The sequence below is a fragment of the Periplaneta americana genome, chromosome 15 (genome assembly GCF_040183065.1).
Source record: "Periplaneta americana isolate PAMFEO1 chromosome 15, P.americana_PAMFEO1_priV1, whole genome shotgun sequence".
NCBI lineage: Eukaryota > Metazoa > Arthropoda > Insecta > Blattodea > Blattidae > Periplaneta > Periplaneta americana.
The window spans coordinates 31,154,080-31,172,141 of NC_091131.1; the positions used below are offsets into that span (position 1 = coordinate 31,154,080).

Genomic DNA, 18,062 nt, shown 5'->3' on the forward strand with positions numbered 1-18,062 from the left:
ACACCGCTTACGTTCAAGACAAATTTCTGTCTGGACTTGATGGATCTGTGCCCGGTAAAATGGCGATGTACTACAGTCTCCGCTAATTATTCAATCGGCTTTTAACCTGAAACGTTTATGCACTTGTCATTCGAGGAATCTGGTCATACCTGTTGCGCTAAAAAGGAATAAAATGAAGGCCTTAACTATGCCAGGTTAAATGAAACCTGTAATTAATCACGTAAACCATTATCAGAACAAATGGATAAATTATCTGCATCGCATGCATAGAGATACAATCCCAAATGTCATGCTCCACTATCGTCCAAACGGGAAGAGATCTCTCGGTCGTCCAAAGAAGCGCTGGATTGAAAATTCAACTGTGAGGCCATTTGGCCTAATACTTGAAGGGAAGATTATTATTATTATTATTATTATTATTATTATTATTATTATTATTATTATTATTATTATTATTATTATTATTATTATTATTATTAAAATAGGGGTGGATCCATAATGAGAGAATTTAATGACAGACAATTATTAATCTCATGCCTCTATTATAAATTGTAAGACAAGTATACTCATTTAGAGCTCCTTCAAACGAGGCCACTTAGAAGCGCTACCGCTTGTGAATAATGGGTTTAAATGAGGCCTTCAGACGCAACCACAGCCACAGAATAGTGGCGCTGTAGACGCTCTGACTGCTTGGCTTCGCTGCTGGTGGCGGCCACTAAAAATGGCGCTTCCAGTCGCGATACTTAGAATGAAATTGTAGGTTACAGACGGGGACACAGTCAGGCCACTATTTTATTGGCGCGTGAGTGGTGAGCCTGTGGCGCTGCTAACGGATGACTGTTGAGCTACCAATTCCTTATACCGCCACGATAGTATACAGTCTATTGGGGTACCACGGTGTCTTTTAGAATTTCATCGGTAATTCCTGCTAGAAGCTCTTGAAATGATTTCTTAAACATGCGAGGGGGGGAACTTTTTATTGTCCTGATGTAAATAATCAAACAAAGTATGCAACAGTCCTCGATTCTGTCTTTCCAAAACCAATTGATGGACCCAGATTCTTATTCTATTTTTGACGTCTATTCTTTCTCTGTATGAGAAGTTTCCAAAAGTATCTCTCCTTATATGTTCGTGTTCACTGGAAGACTGAAAAATTCTTTACAAAAAATTAGTGTATAAGCAGCGCCACTAACGCGCCACTAGTGGCGCTGCTAAGTGGCCTCGTCTGAAGGGGCCCTTAATCAGGTATTCAGTTGCGAAACGGTTAGCCATGTTTTTTTTTTTAAATTTTAATTATTTTCTTTATAGGCCCTACTTTGAGTTAATACGGTGACATCACCGTCTGTACTAGCGAGGACCGCAGAGAAATCAGATAGCGGTATAGGCTTATTAATAATTATTAAAGACTTTCAATGAATGAGTCCACTTAGTGAAGGGAAGTATGGGTGTAAACAGAACAATAATTCATTCATGCATTAACAAAGTGAACTAACTGTAAAATGAACGAACTTATCTTGCATGCAAATATAACAGGTTTGATGATAGGTACGCACAAACTAATGATTATAGCAACAGGACACCGGGACAAATTTTTTTAACTCTGTTATAGCCTAATAATAATAATAATAATAGAACGTAGTAAAGGACTACTATTAAAGTTTATCTAAGTTACTAGTTAATCGGAATACATTAAGAATGTAAAGATAATTACTTAGAACTATCATTTATAGAGTAATAATTATTTATGGTACTTGTGAGGTAAGTGCATCTTTATTGCACGAGTGGAAAGATTTAAGCACGAGGCGTCAGCCGAGTGCTTAAATTACACCAGTGCAATAAAGATCACGCTCACGATTACCATACGTAATTTTATCCATGACCATAACGAAAAATTATGTTTTCTAAAAGAAAAGATGTTGAAAATAAGTCCTCATGTAATCACATATCATGGCATGGATTTTAGAATCAATACGTGTACTAGGTAGGTCATGATGTAGGAGGCCATGATTAGTAAAGAATGGTATCTAAGGCGTTGGATAAATAACAAATTATAATTAATTATATAATTTTAATATATATTTTTCACTTTAAACGTGTATTTTCGTCTTTTTGAAGTTTCGGGGATTATTTGGAAGTGTTCACGGGACTAATGTGATTGAAATAATTTCACATTTTACTTCTGTAAACTTAAGAGGAATATTAAAACTTAATCATCGTGTCTGTTTAGCTCAGTTGGCTAACGCGTGTTTTAAAATCCTATAAACCCAACTTCGCAGGTAAATTATTACAAAATTTTAAAAAGATGCATATTAGATATGGATGTAATGTACAAATTACGACGTAGTAGATAGAGAAAAAGAGAAGGAGATTGAGTGTATGTATATTTAAGAAATGGTAATAAAGAAGTAGAGGTAGTGACATCTAGTAACTAATATATTAACTTCTTGAGTAATAGTTCAATGGAAAGAAATGGGTACGTGTGTACCCGGGTACTAGGAAAATACTAATGAACTGTGACATAAAGTTCAAACTGTGAGGTAAAGTCTTTATCTAACTAGTGAAATAAAGTAATGTTGAATAAAAGCCTACTTTACAAACGCAAAAGTATTTAGTAAAGACATGTTTTTCTTTATGGTCATGGATAAAATTATTTATGTATTTAAATATAATACTGTTTAATATGTTAAGAGAAAACCAATTCAGTAAACTGATCTGAAAACGAAGCTAAATTTTTTCAATAATGCTTATGAATTTTATATTTACTCGTAAATGTAATTTACTATGGCTGTAGAATTAGGTAATTAATTAGGTTTGGAGTAAAATCACAAGTTGCCTCTGATTCAACTTTCCCTCATTGAAGGAATGGCAGCTTCTTTCACACTTGCATACCACTAGAACTACAACAAAGAGGTAACGAGTAAGATTCATGATTGTTCGTTTAGCAAATACTGGTAGCATATCGTTGAGGTTTTTTTGGGGTTTGGGAGGTCGGAGAGAATATTGCGAACAAATTATAAAATGCGGTACAGGCAAAAGGAATTCGAGTAGCGAGAGATGGTACTTTGAAAGCGATGGTGCTGCCACAGGGGCCAAGAAAGGTTGAGTGGATTGTATCCTTGTGAAAACGGAGAAGAGGGAAAAGGGATTCTACTCGTTGAAGTCCTTATAATACAGTTTAGCTCAATGCATTTGATCACTTTTCAAGATTGTACCCATTTCGTTTCCAGCTGAAAAATGAGAAGCAAAAGGGAATATTATCTTTTGTGGACATTACTAATAAGAAAGTTATTTTACTGACAGAATTTATATAAAAGTTGCGAAGAGATAGGACTTGTTTTCCTCGTTCATCATTTTGCATGAAGACGAAGCTATATTCAACCTTTGAAATGTCACGTTTGTATTTTTCGTCAGCAGTGGGAAAAATCCAGTCTGAACTTTCGAAGGCATAGTATGTCTCCATGACGACCTCCCATCTGATGCCCCTTTCCAAGGCTTTACTTCGAGCGTTCAACCACAGCAAATCGATGCTTCCATAACTGCGCAGCAATATCGCAATAATGCATCACGAACTACTTTTTTGCGGTTACTTATCATTATCACAACCAGGGTTTAAGCTAGAAAATAAATAATTATCGCAAAAGTGCACAAATGGAAAGTTATATTTGTGCAAATTGCGAAAAGCTTCTGAAATATTATAAATAATTATACAGAAAGATAAAATTAATAAATTATGCAGAGACAAAAAGTTATGTAATTTATTTCTTGAAGTTCAATCCATCTTACCACACTCTAGATAACTTATACTTACGTAAGTAAATCATTAGACGTAGGTAATTATGTCTAGAATCAATTACTGCTGAATATACATCACATTAAAATATATTATTTCATGGACATTCTAATAATTGAAATCCTTTACGAGTAGATCCTTCAAGATTTATTTATTTATTTATCTATTTATCTTATACGAGGAGAGACCCGAAGGCTTATCCTGCAGCGTGAGGCAAGATTGATTGTATAGATATTGGTATTGGTGTATGTTAAAAGTGTTCAACAAGAGTCAATATAATTGAAGGACCTGAAGATGCTCCAACGGGTGAAAGTACTAGTCCATTTGTATATAATTAAAATACAATAATTTGTATGAGTGATTGAATTTCAGTCTTGTTCAGACGAAATAATTACTAAAATAAAATAATAATATTATTTACCATACCTTATCGGATCTCAATGTCAATTAAATTAAAAATAAATGTCAATAAAATTTTTATAAGTAGCTTAATGTAAATGTGTTTAGATCCACATGAACTTCCTCCTTCAAAGAGAAGAAATGTTTATCTGCGTGTGTGTATGTTTCCCTTGAATTCATTACTGGAATTGATTTATTCGAACAACTTGATAGTTTTGCACAATCGGATTATTCGAGAAAGATTGGCATGTTAACCAAAGGGCTTATTTAAAATAGCAAATTGTACCTATCTGATGAAAAAAGTTGAATTTTTAGACTAAGTAGTTGTTCTATTTTCGTAAAGACATGTGTAATTACTAGACATCGGATTTTTAGGCACTAAAAATTGCAGTTTTAGGCGCCTAAAATAAGCTCAAAATTTGTAAAATTAGGCTCTATTTTAATGAAAATAGGCATTTTAGGCACATCAAGGTATCATACTTATTTCTTTCACTGAAATTTTTAGTTATACACTAAAATACGCACAAAAAAGTATGTTTAAACATTAAAAAAGAATACTATATTATATTTATAAACAGAGCTGCACAAATTTAATATATTGAAATTAATGAAATAATGATTATTGATATCAAGATTACTCATTTTAAGTTATTGAAATTCAGTTCCATGCTCAGACTTTATTATAATTATCTGCACAGTACACCACCAGAATTTTTTCTAAATTCTCCACAGTTAACCTTTGCCTTTTGTCACTGAGAATCATTTTGAAAGCAGAAAAACTTCTTTCAACCGAAACTGATGTGAGAGGCGCAAATTTTAAATTAGGTGCAATAGAAACATCAATACTTACTGGAACATTTACACCTAATCCTAATTGTTGTATTGCCGTATTTCTATCACAAAGTTAGTGGGTTCGAATAATCAAAGTTTTAATGACCTGCAAATACTTTAAGGTTAAAGTGCAGTGGTCTTAAAAAGAATTATACCTCAGGATAGCTCAGTCAATGTATAAATATTATAGGCCTACTCATTAAAATTAATAGAATTTATATATTTCACCTATTGTTACATACCTGTTTGCTACAAATCTTGCAGAATATTATTTTTCCATCATAAGTGAATTCTGAATATTCTTTTAGCCATTGCCGGATCAATGTAGATTTTGCACTTATATTTTTCGGCATTATCGCGTTAAACTTCACAGGAAAACGTCCTACCGCTCAAAACTTCTCAACACAAATAAGGTGAGGGAAAGAGCAACTGTTAACGAGCATTCAAATGAACCGTTGTTATTGAGATTCAATTGGACAAAAATACAAAGTTCCACTTATTGTTGCATTTCCTGGTAGTGTTAACACTAGGAGGGCCATTCTTTTAAATATTTTGTAACGGTTTACCCTACTAATTCGCAGTTTTACGGCTTTTCATAAATATTTCAAAAACACTCTTTCTCCAAAAATTGTGATTTTTTGACACTCTGAAGGGCAGTACAGCTAATCGGTTTCAGACCGAAAACAGTCATTTTTATAGTATAGTATATCTCTGAGTCGGTAGCAGCACATGTTGTGATTGTTGCCTGCTTCAAAACTAAGGTTGGTTCTTTGTCGGCATTTATGCCTCCAAACATGTTAAATTCGGTGAAATCTATTGCGAGTGTCGTGAGATTCAAAACATTTTGTTTCCTTTATCAGTGGTTTCATGGCCGGTGTGAAGCAAACTTTCCACTTTTTAAATGCCTTAAATTTCGCAGTGAATGCATGTATAAATTATAAAAAGTAAGAGTAAAATGCGAAACTTTACAGTGAGTTAGGCATTTTTAGGCGAATATTAACAAATTAGGCTCTAATAACCGTTTTAGGGCATTTTAGGGCACTATAAAACTCTTTGAATACCTTTCAATTTCCATGAAACACAAATATTAATAATTATTTTTAGTTTTCTCCTAAAGAAACAAAATAGGCATTTGCCCTAGAATCCGATGTCTGGTAATTACATATAACATTATTTTCAGCTTTGAAGAATCTGGGGTCCAAGGCGGAGCAGCTGGTTGAAAAGAAGAAACATGAAGTGGAAGAAATAGGACAGCAGAAGAAGCAGCTCGCCAGCGAGATGCTGGAGGAACAGGCCAAGAAAACAGGAGATGCAATCTGGTCAACAAAGTCAGAATTGGAGAAGAGCGCAGTGGGCGGAGCGATGGACGCCAAACACACAGCCATCGACGCTCTGGACGAGGAATTTGGCAAGGCTGAGAAGGCTGTGGATAGCACCATCGAACAGGCCAGCGCAGCTGTGGACACCAAGATGAAGGAGGCTGACAAGTTCATCGACGAAAAGAGGGAACAAGTCGGCAAAGTTGTTCACGACACAACTCAGAAAGTAGTGGAGACCAAAGATCAGACATCAGCATCAGTCCTTGGCAAGACAAAAGGCCTTCTCAACTGTAAGCAAAGCTTCTCTTTTTATTCTTATGTGATTTTATACGGCCAAACGTCGCTTTGCTATTCCCTGTCACCAAACTAGCCTATCCTGAACGTCTTCCTCAACCAGATCTCTGGTCCGCATCCTGCTGTATTCCATAGTTCCATATCTTGTACCGACCGCTGATACACAGCATTCGGCCACTTTTCCTTTACTCATGCATGCGAGGAATGCTATAGATCCTCCTTCCAAAGAAACTCAGGCGTAGCGCGTTTTGCTTGCTGATCCAGAGCTATGATCAGACGTGGGTTCGATACCCTATAGAAGTGATTACCTAATTGGGTCTTCTTCATGTTTTCCCAACTGTAAGGCGAAAGTAAGGTAATCAAATAGCGAATTCTCGGCCTCATTTCGCCAAATACCGTCTCGCTATCACAAATTCCATCGACGCCAAATAACCTTGTGGTTGATACAGCGTCGTTAAATAACCCACCACAAAACTCAAGCAGTTTTCAGACAAAATTACTTCAATTTTTATATTTTTACAATAGAAGTTAGTATTTAGTATTTGGGATTTTCAAAACCCAAGAAGATACTTTCCAATTTCCTCCATTCATTGAAATTAGCAGACGAAGAAAAATAAGTATAAAATGAGAAATTACTAAGAACAGCATTACAGTGAAATCCTGGTTTCAGTAATCAGTAATCTTACAGTCACACCATAATAAAAGCCAGACCTCTTTAAGGGAACTTTAACTGCCCTATCTCATAATGCGCCAATTTTCAATTTGCTTATTTAATGACCCATTATCTCAGAAACTACTGCAGATATGTTAGTGATTTTTTTACAGGATGAAGATACAAAGGTATCAAAAAATTGACGCAGATGTCATCAAGATTTTAGTTTTTATACTTTGTTATTTTTAGGCAAATGTCCCATTTTCTCGGGAACTGTAAATTATAGAAGGATTAAATTTTAAACATATAGACTATTGACAACAATACATTAATGATATGGACGCACATTAAGTGGTGTATGTCTATTAGTTTGTTCAGAAATATATTTTAGATAAAAAACAAGAAAACAAAATCAACAGTATTTAAAAAAATCAAATCTTTCCTTACAATTTGTATTTCTTGATAATTAAAATCTGCGTCAGTTTACTTAGAAATCTTGTATATCTTTATATTTTAATACTGCCACCACCATCACTACTATTACTACCACAACTACTAGCACCACCACAACCATTACCATCACCACTACTACACCACTCTCATCACTACTACTACTACTACTACCACCACCACCACCACCGCCGCCACTACCACCACCACCAACATTACAACCCAACTACTACTATTACCACCATCACCACCACCACCGCAATTATGCATGATGTTTTTCTTTGTATAATAGATTGATTTCATTTCTATAAATGTTGGTAGAATTAGTTATGACACCAGTTCACCAGTTTCTGTATCTATATATCTGGTGTACTTTTGTAGTTTATAGCTTTTCCTGATTTGACAATTTATTATTTAATTAGATACAGTTTATTAGATAGTTTTTAACAGTCCATTAATTTAATAGGTGTTTGACTTGGTTGTTAAGTGCTATTTAATTTTGTCCTTCATGTCCTTAAAGGGAGCCACATAATGCCTCTTTACGTAGGTAGACTAATGCTCATTGCTGACTTAACGGAGTTTATTCGCGGCTAGGTTCAGTTATGAAAAATAAAAATGACAAAACTTATGAAATTTTAGAACGATAAATCTTACAGTGACAACATGCGCTTAGTTTACTAATTTGAACTTAATTAAGCAAGCAAGAACGAAAGGCACGTCAGGGAGGTCAGCGCACAGTGATGATGTGAGCGGCCAAAATTCAAAATTCGCATATTAATATTAATTTCACAACGATGCCATACTTTTGGTCTAGAAGGGAGGTGTCAACTTTGACCGAGCGACGTTACACTAGTAAATTTATACATTTTTCTTTACTTTTGTCCATTTTTTTGTTCCGTTCTTTTGAGTTTTGCCGCATGAAGCTTTTTCGGCGATTGAAATAGGCCTATTACACAGTACGTACAATACATAGACATGCTTTAAAGAAAAAAACTGAAATCTGACTCAAATATAAATAAGTATCATTCATTACAGTAGCAGGTCCACGAATACCGAGATTTGTTTGTGAAGAGAATTTACACATCTATGTGTCTATTTTTCATTATGATTCTTCACTTTTTTCTTTCATAGGCTGCACAATAGCATGATGCCGGTCGGCGAGTATCAACAGGCACATTGCGTCCGATAACGTGCTCCAACTTTCCTTGACTGCAACGATCTCACACCTCATTGGTTCACTGAAGCTCTTTCTTTATCTTGCTGGATTGTCACAATATGGTTAATGGAGATTTCTTCTAGTATGTTTCATTGAATGTACAAGGAAACATTTTTGGCCGCCGTGACTGAGACCACTGTGCGGTCCTCCGTTAACCTTTTTCCAACTGTCGTTACTGCTAACGCTTTACATTTTTTTTTCATCCCGCTTGCATAATGTGTTTGCATCGAGTTTTTTTTAACATGTAATCGCTTATTTATTTAACTGAAGATTATTTTGATAACATTTGTTACTTTATAATTCACTATGTACTAGTGTTGTGAACTACTTATAACCCTAAAATAATTAAACTAAAATAGGATTTTCTCTGCGTATGGACTACTACTAACTACTAATAATTAACAGATTTAGGCTATCATAGGGGTCACCAATCACCATAGTGCCCAAAAAATTGATAAGCGGATGTAACAGTTGATTAGAGTCTGTGCATGCCGAGTCTATTATTGTTGTTGTTGTTTTTATTCCGAGATGCATTTGATTTGAAAATCTTATGTTGTCTGAGATTCAGAATCTTCTGTACACTAACACTAACAATAATATTATTTCTGTTTTTCTGAAGTTCTGAACACAAAAAGCACGAGCGAATAATAATATAAGATTATTCAGAAGTAAGTTCCCATTTTGAAATGGCAATAAGTTTGTCAAATTTTTAGATTCCATAAAAATAAAAACTAATTTATTCGTAAAGAAATTGGATTTTATTAAAACACGAAAAAATTAAATATGACCACCACCGTGTTTTTCAATAAGAAATAGTTTTTCTTCTATGCTATAAACGACATTAGTAAGCACATTCCTAGGGATGTTTTCAATGGCATCCGATATTGACTGTTTCAGTTCCTCACGTGTAGTAGGTCTACTAAGAAATACCTTTTCTTTTAGATAACCTCACAACCAGTAGTCAGTTGGATTTATGTCTGGTGACCTAGAAGGCCAACTCTTCGGAAAATGCCTATTAATTACACCATCACCAAATGTGTTGCGCAATTGTATTTTTATGTTATTGTGTATGTTAGGTGGAGCGCAGTCTTACATGAAAACAATGTTTTCGATTTCATGATTCTGTAACGCTGGTATTGCAAAGTCTTGCAACATTTGAAAATATCGCTGCCCGGTTATAATCACTGTTTTTGTTTGTCCATTTTGAATTTCTTCATAGAAATATGGTCCTATTATGAAATGTGACGTAAAACAACACCAGACAGTAACCTTGATAGGATTGTAAAAGTTATTAAAATTACTCTCTTACTGCCGTCTGTATTCTGAACAAATATTGTTTACACAAGCGTGACACAGTTACACACATAGGTTTCAAATCATCCGTCCTCAAGTGAGGTTGAACACTGGGATCCGGAATTAACAAACATAAAAGATAAAGGGAAATGAAACGAGCAAAATAATGATTCGATTTGTACATTAAAACAAACATTTACGTGTTAACATATAGAAGATAGTGTGGAATTTGAAGAGGGGCCTTCAGGATTTCCATTACAATCTTCTGAACCTCATAAAAGGGAATTTTAAAGGATTTAAGGATATTACATGTAAATTTTGGTAAACAACCCCCTCGCTCCAAATAGTAAGCCTGTAACATCCCAGTTGTAAAGCGAAATGCCATATTTTTCACTGAGGTATGGAAGACAAGGTACATATTTAGCTCGCTTGTCATCATTTATCTGCAGTGCTTGATTCGTGTCTCGTTCAAAGCAAATCGTAGGGTCTAAGACCATCGCTTTCTGGGTTCTTCTATTGATGGCAATTATATCGACTATTCTATGAGAATCATCTTCAGACACACAATGAATCTCCTCATGTACTTCCCATCCTCTGTTTCTTAGCAGGTTGGCAATTGCTGTACGGGCACGATGGTGTCTGTTGTTACGCAGTAGCTCTCCCTTCTTATAGAACCCCAGTACGTGGCCAACAAAACACGCATCGATAAAAAAAACCCAACCCTTCTAAGCAACAATGCTACCTGTTGTGTGGATAAGCTTCAGGGCTTCTACCGCGTTGTCTTGGTGTTGGTGGCTGACGTTTCGACCGCTGTGTTGTGGTCATCTTCAGAGTAGTTGTTGGATAAGGATATATACCAGCTCGCAGACTATTTCCTTATCCAACAACTGCTCTGAAGATGACCACAACACAGCGGTCAGCCACAAACACCAAGACAAGGCGGTAGAAGCCCTGAAGCTTATCCACACACCATGTACACCAGCCGCGGAAGCCTACGCGAACACTTAATAATGGTACCTATATGAAACCAAACTGGTGATATGTACAGAAGATACAGCTGTTTCAAAATGGAAACTTACTTTTGAATAACCTTTTATTTTACTAGTATGTCAACAATGCAGATAGTCAAAGCTAACTCACTCCTTGCCGCAAATAGATCTTTTAATTTATGTTTGTTATATTTCTGTTTCAGTTTAAATTCCAAAGATAAACAGAGTGAGATGCTGAAGCAACAAGAGGAAGCAACGTCCCAGTTTTCTCCTGCCTTTTTACTCGCTTTCTGTGTGTTCAGTGGCACAATGGACAACAGACATTAGACATTAGACGCTGTGTGTGCTGTTATCTGTGCATAATAATACAACACAGCCTCATTGTTTTAAGTATTCTCGTGAATTATGAGATACAGAAGAACTGTTCCTCTAACACTGATCAACATCTTATCCGTTTTTAGCGAGAACACTCAAGAATTTTTCATGTGGCCTCTATAACAAATAGTAAAACGTCAAACAGTATCAGGACCAATATTCTGATATTGGCGTGACAATGATACAGTTCTACATAGAGAATCGATGTATAATGAAATTGCACTGTGTAATCTGCATGTTTAATTACTCACTATAGTTCACAAAAAAAAAAAAAGACTAAAGTGATACGAAAAAACTAGACATCAAATTATTGACTTAGTTCAACCATCAAACAAGCGAGCAATGGCCTATTATTTTCTGTGCAGACGACTTTCTCTCTGCTGATTATATTTGCCAAAGATCTTTACAAGTATTACTTAATGAAAGTTGTCAGCTAAAATTGTTACAGGAATAAACAAAATTTTTATTAATTAAGTAAAACTAATATAATTTTAAAACTAACCATAGATTATTATATGTTTCACACTTTGATGTTTTAGTAGAAACTATACCACGTTGCTTTAAAAATCATGTCGGATTTAATTTTTACCGTTTGTAATTCTGTATTTTAAATTTAGAGGAGGTTATAAATGTACATATTTTTATACACTCATAATTTTGAGCTAAAATATTTTTACGTATTAGCACTTACTGTTCCTGGTGTGACTACAGGAAGTTACATAATATTTGCCTATTACTAATGTTGTTTTTAATGTTAGGTTAGTTAAAAGTAGTAATGTAAATTTTGTAATGCAGTGCCATTTTATTATTACAAAGGTGAACAAAATTTGTCCTTTTGTAATTGTTTAACAAACATAAACATTGGTCGTCGAAACTATTTTGGAATAATCTGTAGGCCTATATAAATGTTGATCTTAGTACAAGATAAGAATATTCTAACGCGTGAATAACTAACTTGTTGACAGCTAATATGACAGTTAAAAAAACAAGTACCGGTATGTAATGACGTTACTATGAGATTATATTTAAAATGTTGGAATACAGTCAATTTTTTCTTGCCGGTATGAAGAACTACTTTCGATGTTTTCTACAACATAAAGTAATTTAACAATTTCTAAAGTTTATAAAATGTTCCTAACAACTCATTTAATCAATAAATGATTAGAATATAATATGTTGTTAACAATAAAGTTTGTGATCATACTACAACATGATTCGGAGGAATAAAACACACAAAGTTCGTGACACAGAAAATTTCACTGGGAATTAACAGTGATTAATTCCAGATTTATAATCTCATGTTTATCCTATATAGAGATGAGTTCCAACATATTGTTTATCAGGTCTCATGAAGGTATGCCGTACCACGAAATTAAATTTCATTCTGATTTTAATTTTTCCTGTATAATGGTTTGTGCATTTTAATGTCTTTAAAAGAAAACAACTTTTTTCGAATAGAGTTTAGTCGTTACACATATTAATATAAGCTCAGCAAACGAAGTCCAAAGCCCTTTGCATTGTTACTGGTTTTTGTTTAGCTCATGGATATCTTAACAGGAATTCATCGAAAAGTAAAACAAAAAAAATCATTAAAAAATAATAACACAACTGCTGCCTCATGCATTATGCCTTTTCTGAAAACTGGAATAAGATATACTCTATAAATTCATACAATGTTAGAAATTTTGTTATATAAATTACATATACGCTATTTTGTGCTAGAATATAATTACGTAATTAAATATTATTATATTTTCGAAAATTATGCTTGTAGAAAATCAGGTTATATTGAATCATTATTAATTTGAGAATCTTGTATTTATATTGCCTTTGAGACACCAACATTTATTTTTTATATTGCGTAAAGTAGTTCTATGTTTCATCAGTAGGCCTATATGGTATTGTGATTGTATATATTATTGGTTGTAATTGGAAAATAAACTTAATTTTGGTTTCTCACAATAGCATCATTATTTCAATAAATGTTTCAATATCCCACCATGTTTCTGTTTCAGGACTACAGATACTTGTGTGTACAATTAATTACATAAATATTTATTTATTATGAGAAGAAATAAAAGTTTACACAGATATTGTTTACGCTTAAAATTGCATTTATAAAGTTAAATAAAATAAACTGAATACCGGCATCTACTGTAGAGACTGTAAAATAATGTGAAACAACCTAAAGTGATATATACTTTCTTATATTTTTACGCATTCTTCAATAAATCAATTCTTTTATAATGTTGCATTGATAATACTGTTTTTATTAAATTATTCAAGCAATATGCCTAAATTTGATGAAAGCACTTAATATGCACTCAAACAAAAATATTAATATTCATTTTCTGGATTACAACAAAAGGCATTCTCATATTTGACTTCATTTATAAATAATATTTAGGTAGATATACAATAATTAATTCATTTTTCATAAATTTACATAAAATAACTACCTGTATATTGCAATGACTTCTAATATTATTCTTCTATGTACAGATGTCGAGATTTACAATTTGGAATGAATGTATTAGACTTTGCTTTGGTTCACTAACGCATTCCAAATGGGTTTTTAACAAAGTACTCTCTAATCCTGTAACAGTGGCGCGCTAATAGTAAGTACATGGCTCGATCTTATATATTATTTTAATGTACCGAAGTACATATGATATTTCCATGCAGATATTCTGCGTCATCATACGATGAAAGAGTAATGGAACGGAGAAATATTCTCTCCGGCGCCGGGATTTGAACCCGGGTTTTCAGCTCTACGTGCTGATGCTTTATCCACTAAGCCACACCGGATACCCACCCCGGCGTCGGACAGAATCGTCTCAGATTAAGTTCCAACTCTTGGGTTCCCTCTAGTGGCCGCCCTCTGCACTACGTCATAGATGTCCATGAACGTAGGACTGAAGTCCACACATGTGGAGAGATTTGATGGATTCGGAGAATTTTCCAAGTTTCGCATATATGTAATTTATTTCGAAATGAAAATGTATTTAAAGTGTTTACATACTCGTGGATAAAAAATCCATAAATAATCCAGGGAAGATCATATTAGGAAGTTTAAATGCAGAAAACAAAGAACGGACGTGGCAAAATTTTCCTTTGTTAACCGCACAATAGTAGACTGGAACAGCTTACCTGCGGAAATCTTTCAGGGTGGTCCTCTCAAAATCAATACATTTAAGGAAAGGTTGAGAAGATTAGACTGAAAATGTAATTGTAGGTGCAGTGTAAATATCTAAGTTGTGTCATGTAATTAATTAAGTTGATATGTAATTAATTAAGATATGTAAACAAATTAAGGTGATATGTAATTATTTAAATTGGTAATAGTTGGGTGAAACAGGAGTACTTATAACTTAGGTTTACTTTTGCTTATTGTAGGCGTTATTATAGAATAGTTTTTATTTATATTCCAAGGTTTATTGAATCTATTTATTTATAGTTAGAAATCTTAGGTTTATCTTATTTTATTTTTTCTTTATTGCCGTAATTATTGTAGAATTATATATGCTATTATTGTATATTATATATCACTGCCACCTGTTATAAATACATAAATATTATTTACTTATTTATTTTATTAATTCTGGCGGAATTAAGACCAATCAATACGCCGTCTCTTCCACACTACCAGAAATACAAATACAGGTAAAACACAGAGAAAGAAAAATAATCGTAACTATGTAAGCTATTGGTATAAAGCTTCTAGTTAAAATAAAATATAAATAATAACTAAAAATAAATTCTCTTATGTAGATTTTCAGAAAGTTGTTTGCAGTGGCTCCAATTTTTGGAAAACATTGTGTGGGCTCAAACAAGATTTATAAGTTAAAATAAATAAATATCATTAATAATAATAATAATAATAATAATAATAATAATAATAATAATGATAACAATGGTTTAATTAGACCGCAAGACTCTTGCAATCATAAAAGAGCCACTGACAAATACAAAGTCTAAAGTTAAGTTTATGGGGGAAATTTCAGTAAAAACAGGAGTAAGACAAGAAGATGGACTCTTTCCATTACTTTTCAACAATGTACTTGAAAAAGTAATACAAGAGTGGCGTAAACAAAAAAAAATCCTCAAAATTAATCAACCAATCACATTAGGCAGAGGAAATTTAAAGATAGATTGCCTAGCATTTGCAGACGACTTAGCAATTTTACCTCATGACGTCATAACAGCTAAAAACAGATTGAAATGTTAAAAGAAAAAAAAAACGCAAAAAATAAATCGCAGAGAAAATCGGTCTCCAGATATCCTTCGAAAAAACAGAATACGTTACCTGGAAGCACCAAAGTATTGGAAACCAAATATAGTAAAATTAAACGAGTCCCACAATGTAAATAGGCCTACCTTGGCGAAATGATTAGGAAAATGGAGTTGAAGCAAAAGCGAACGAAATTAGATGCCAAAAAATGGAGACAGCATTTTGGCTCAATGAAAATATTTACAATAAAAAGTGCATATCCAAACATACAAAATTAAGACATTATAAATACGTCATTAAACCAGAATGTCTCTTGAAACGTTAATTTTGAATAGAAAAGCAGATGTCGAAAACATTGAGAAAAAAGAATGCAAAATCATAAGGAAACTTTTAGGCCCAAAAGTCAAAGGTGAAAAATACAGACTGAAAAGTAAACAAGACTAGCGCTACCTCTTACTCCAACCAGAAGTCCGGTTACTTCAAGCTCTTTTGGAGTTTTGGAGGTATTAGGAAATGGTGGAACTTCAGGTATTCTTCTTTCCTTTTCTGCCGGCTGTTCCTCATTCGTTTCGAAACGCACATACAAATATTTAGAACACGAAATCCTTGATATTTTCGCTCAGAGTTGTTTTAAATTGACGGCGTCTTTCAATAAAATTATGAAGCTACTGTTCTCAACACACTACTTAGAATTAAGTTATTTATTTAGAAACAATGTCTGTCGATTCACTTTGCAATGACGGGGAATAGAATTTTTGGCGAGTCTAAATATTGATTTTAAATTTCATAGCATCTATACTAATAATAAATCTGTAGCCGAAATTTTTCTGGTAATTTTCGATTTTCCAAAAATAATTGGTCCTAACATATATAATCAACCACCCTGAAACCGAAAATTGCATTTTTGAAATTTTTGTTTGTATGTCTGTCTGTATGTTTGTTACCTTTTCACGCGATAATGGCTGAACCGATTTATATGAAAATTGGAATATAAATTAAGTTCGTTGCAACTTAGATTTTAGGCTATATGGAATTCAAAATACTTTATTTAAAAGGGGAGTTATAAGGGGGCCTGAATTAACTAAATCGAAATATCTCGCTTATTATTCATTTTTGTGAAATATGTTACATAACAAAAGTTTCTTTAAAAATGATTTCCGATAAGTTTTATTCTTCACAAAATTTTGATAGGACTGATATTTAATGAGATAAATGAGTTTTAAAATTAAAATAACGCCATCTAAGATGGTGCAATGAATTAAAAACAAATGACTTCGTCATAAGGGGCCTTGAACAACAACAATCGAAACAGGGCCTTGGACATCAAAAATCGAAAGCTATTAAACATAGCCTACAGAGAATGTTTCTGCATTTGTATGAAGTAATATCAGAAGCTAAATTAACTGATTTGTATAATTAATTATTATTATTTCACCATTGGAAAGTGTAGTTTCTCTAGATGGACATAATACTATAATGTTATTACAGTAACGTCTGAGTAAATCGAGGACAGGTAAGATTAAAATAGCTTCTTATGCATAGAAAATTTGATAGGCTATTTTGTACATTCGTTTTCTGCATTTCTTAAAATAATATTTATGTACACTCATTTTAATCTCAGAGAATTAACGAACAACGAGAGTGTTAATATGCAGTAATAGTACGTTAGCTTAGCAATCCATTATTTTATAATTCAAATTTTAACTATGCTCAATTGAATCGTGTTAAAATACATAAAATATATATGCAATAAATGCAATGCAAAAGAAATTGGGTAATGAGCGAAGCGGATTATCTTGCGCTGTTGTAAAAGTTGTTCCCTGGATCAAACGTCCTATTTTAATTATGTAATTACTTTATATTTATTTCTAACAGGTGCAGCGGAGCGCACGGGTACGGCTATTTGAGCAATAGTCTTTTAAATGCGTTGCATGTGAATTAAGTCAAAATCTTATATTTCTGACTACGTAACGACTCTTACTATATAATAATAATAATAATAATAATAATAATAATAATAATAATAATAATAATCACAGCACAGCCTAAACTATATAGATTAACCCTTCAGTACTCGCGTGGATTACAATAGTAATCCACTGATATTTAATCCTCTATTACGTCACTGCCTGCAGCACTGCGTAGTTGAGCGTCAATGCAATTTCTCGTCACAGTCTAAGAGAGGCAGTACTGGTGTTTAGACGTATTTGTCGCAACTCTTTG

General features: G+C 33.4%; 1 protein-coding gene across 3 annotated transcripts in view; it reads left to right on the forward strand.

Annotated features, from left to right (window-relative positions):
• LOC138714775 (uncharacterized) overlaps positions 1–11,890 on the forward strand; it is a 44,111-nt gene extending 32,221 nt beyond the window's left edge. Inside the window, exons 2-4 of one of the 3 annotated variants that reach the window (XR_011336082.1) lie at positions 6,201–6,629; positions 8,867–9,033; positions 11,437–11,890. Coding sequence is in view for 1 of the 3 variants with exons in the window: in XM_069846889.1 (XP_069702990.1) it covers positions 6,201–6,629; positions 11,437–11,441 (434 nt within the window). In the remaining 2 variants the exon portion in view is untranslated. The remainder of the gene's footprint in view (positions 1–6,200; positions 6,630–8,866; positions 9,034–11,436) is intronic. The other 2 variants (XR_011336083.1, XM_069846889.1) reach the window with 2 other exon arrangements.
• The last annotated feature ends 6,172 nt before the right edge of the window (positions 11,891–18,062 follow it).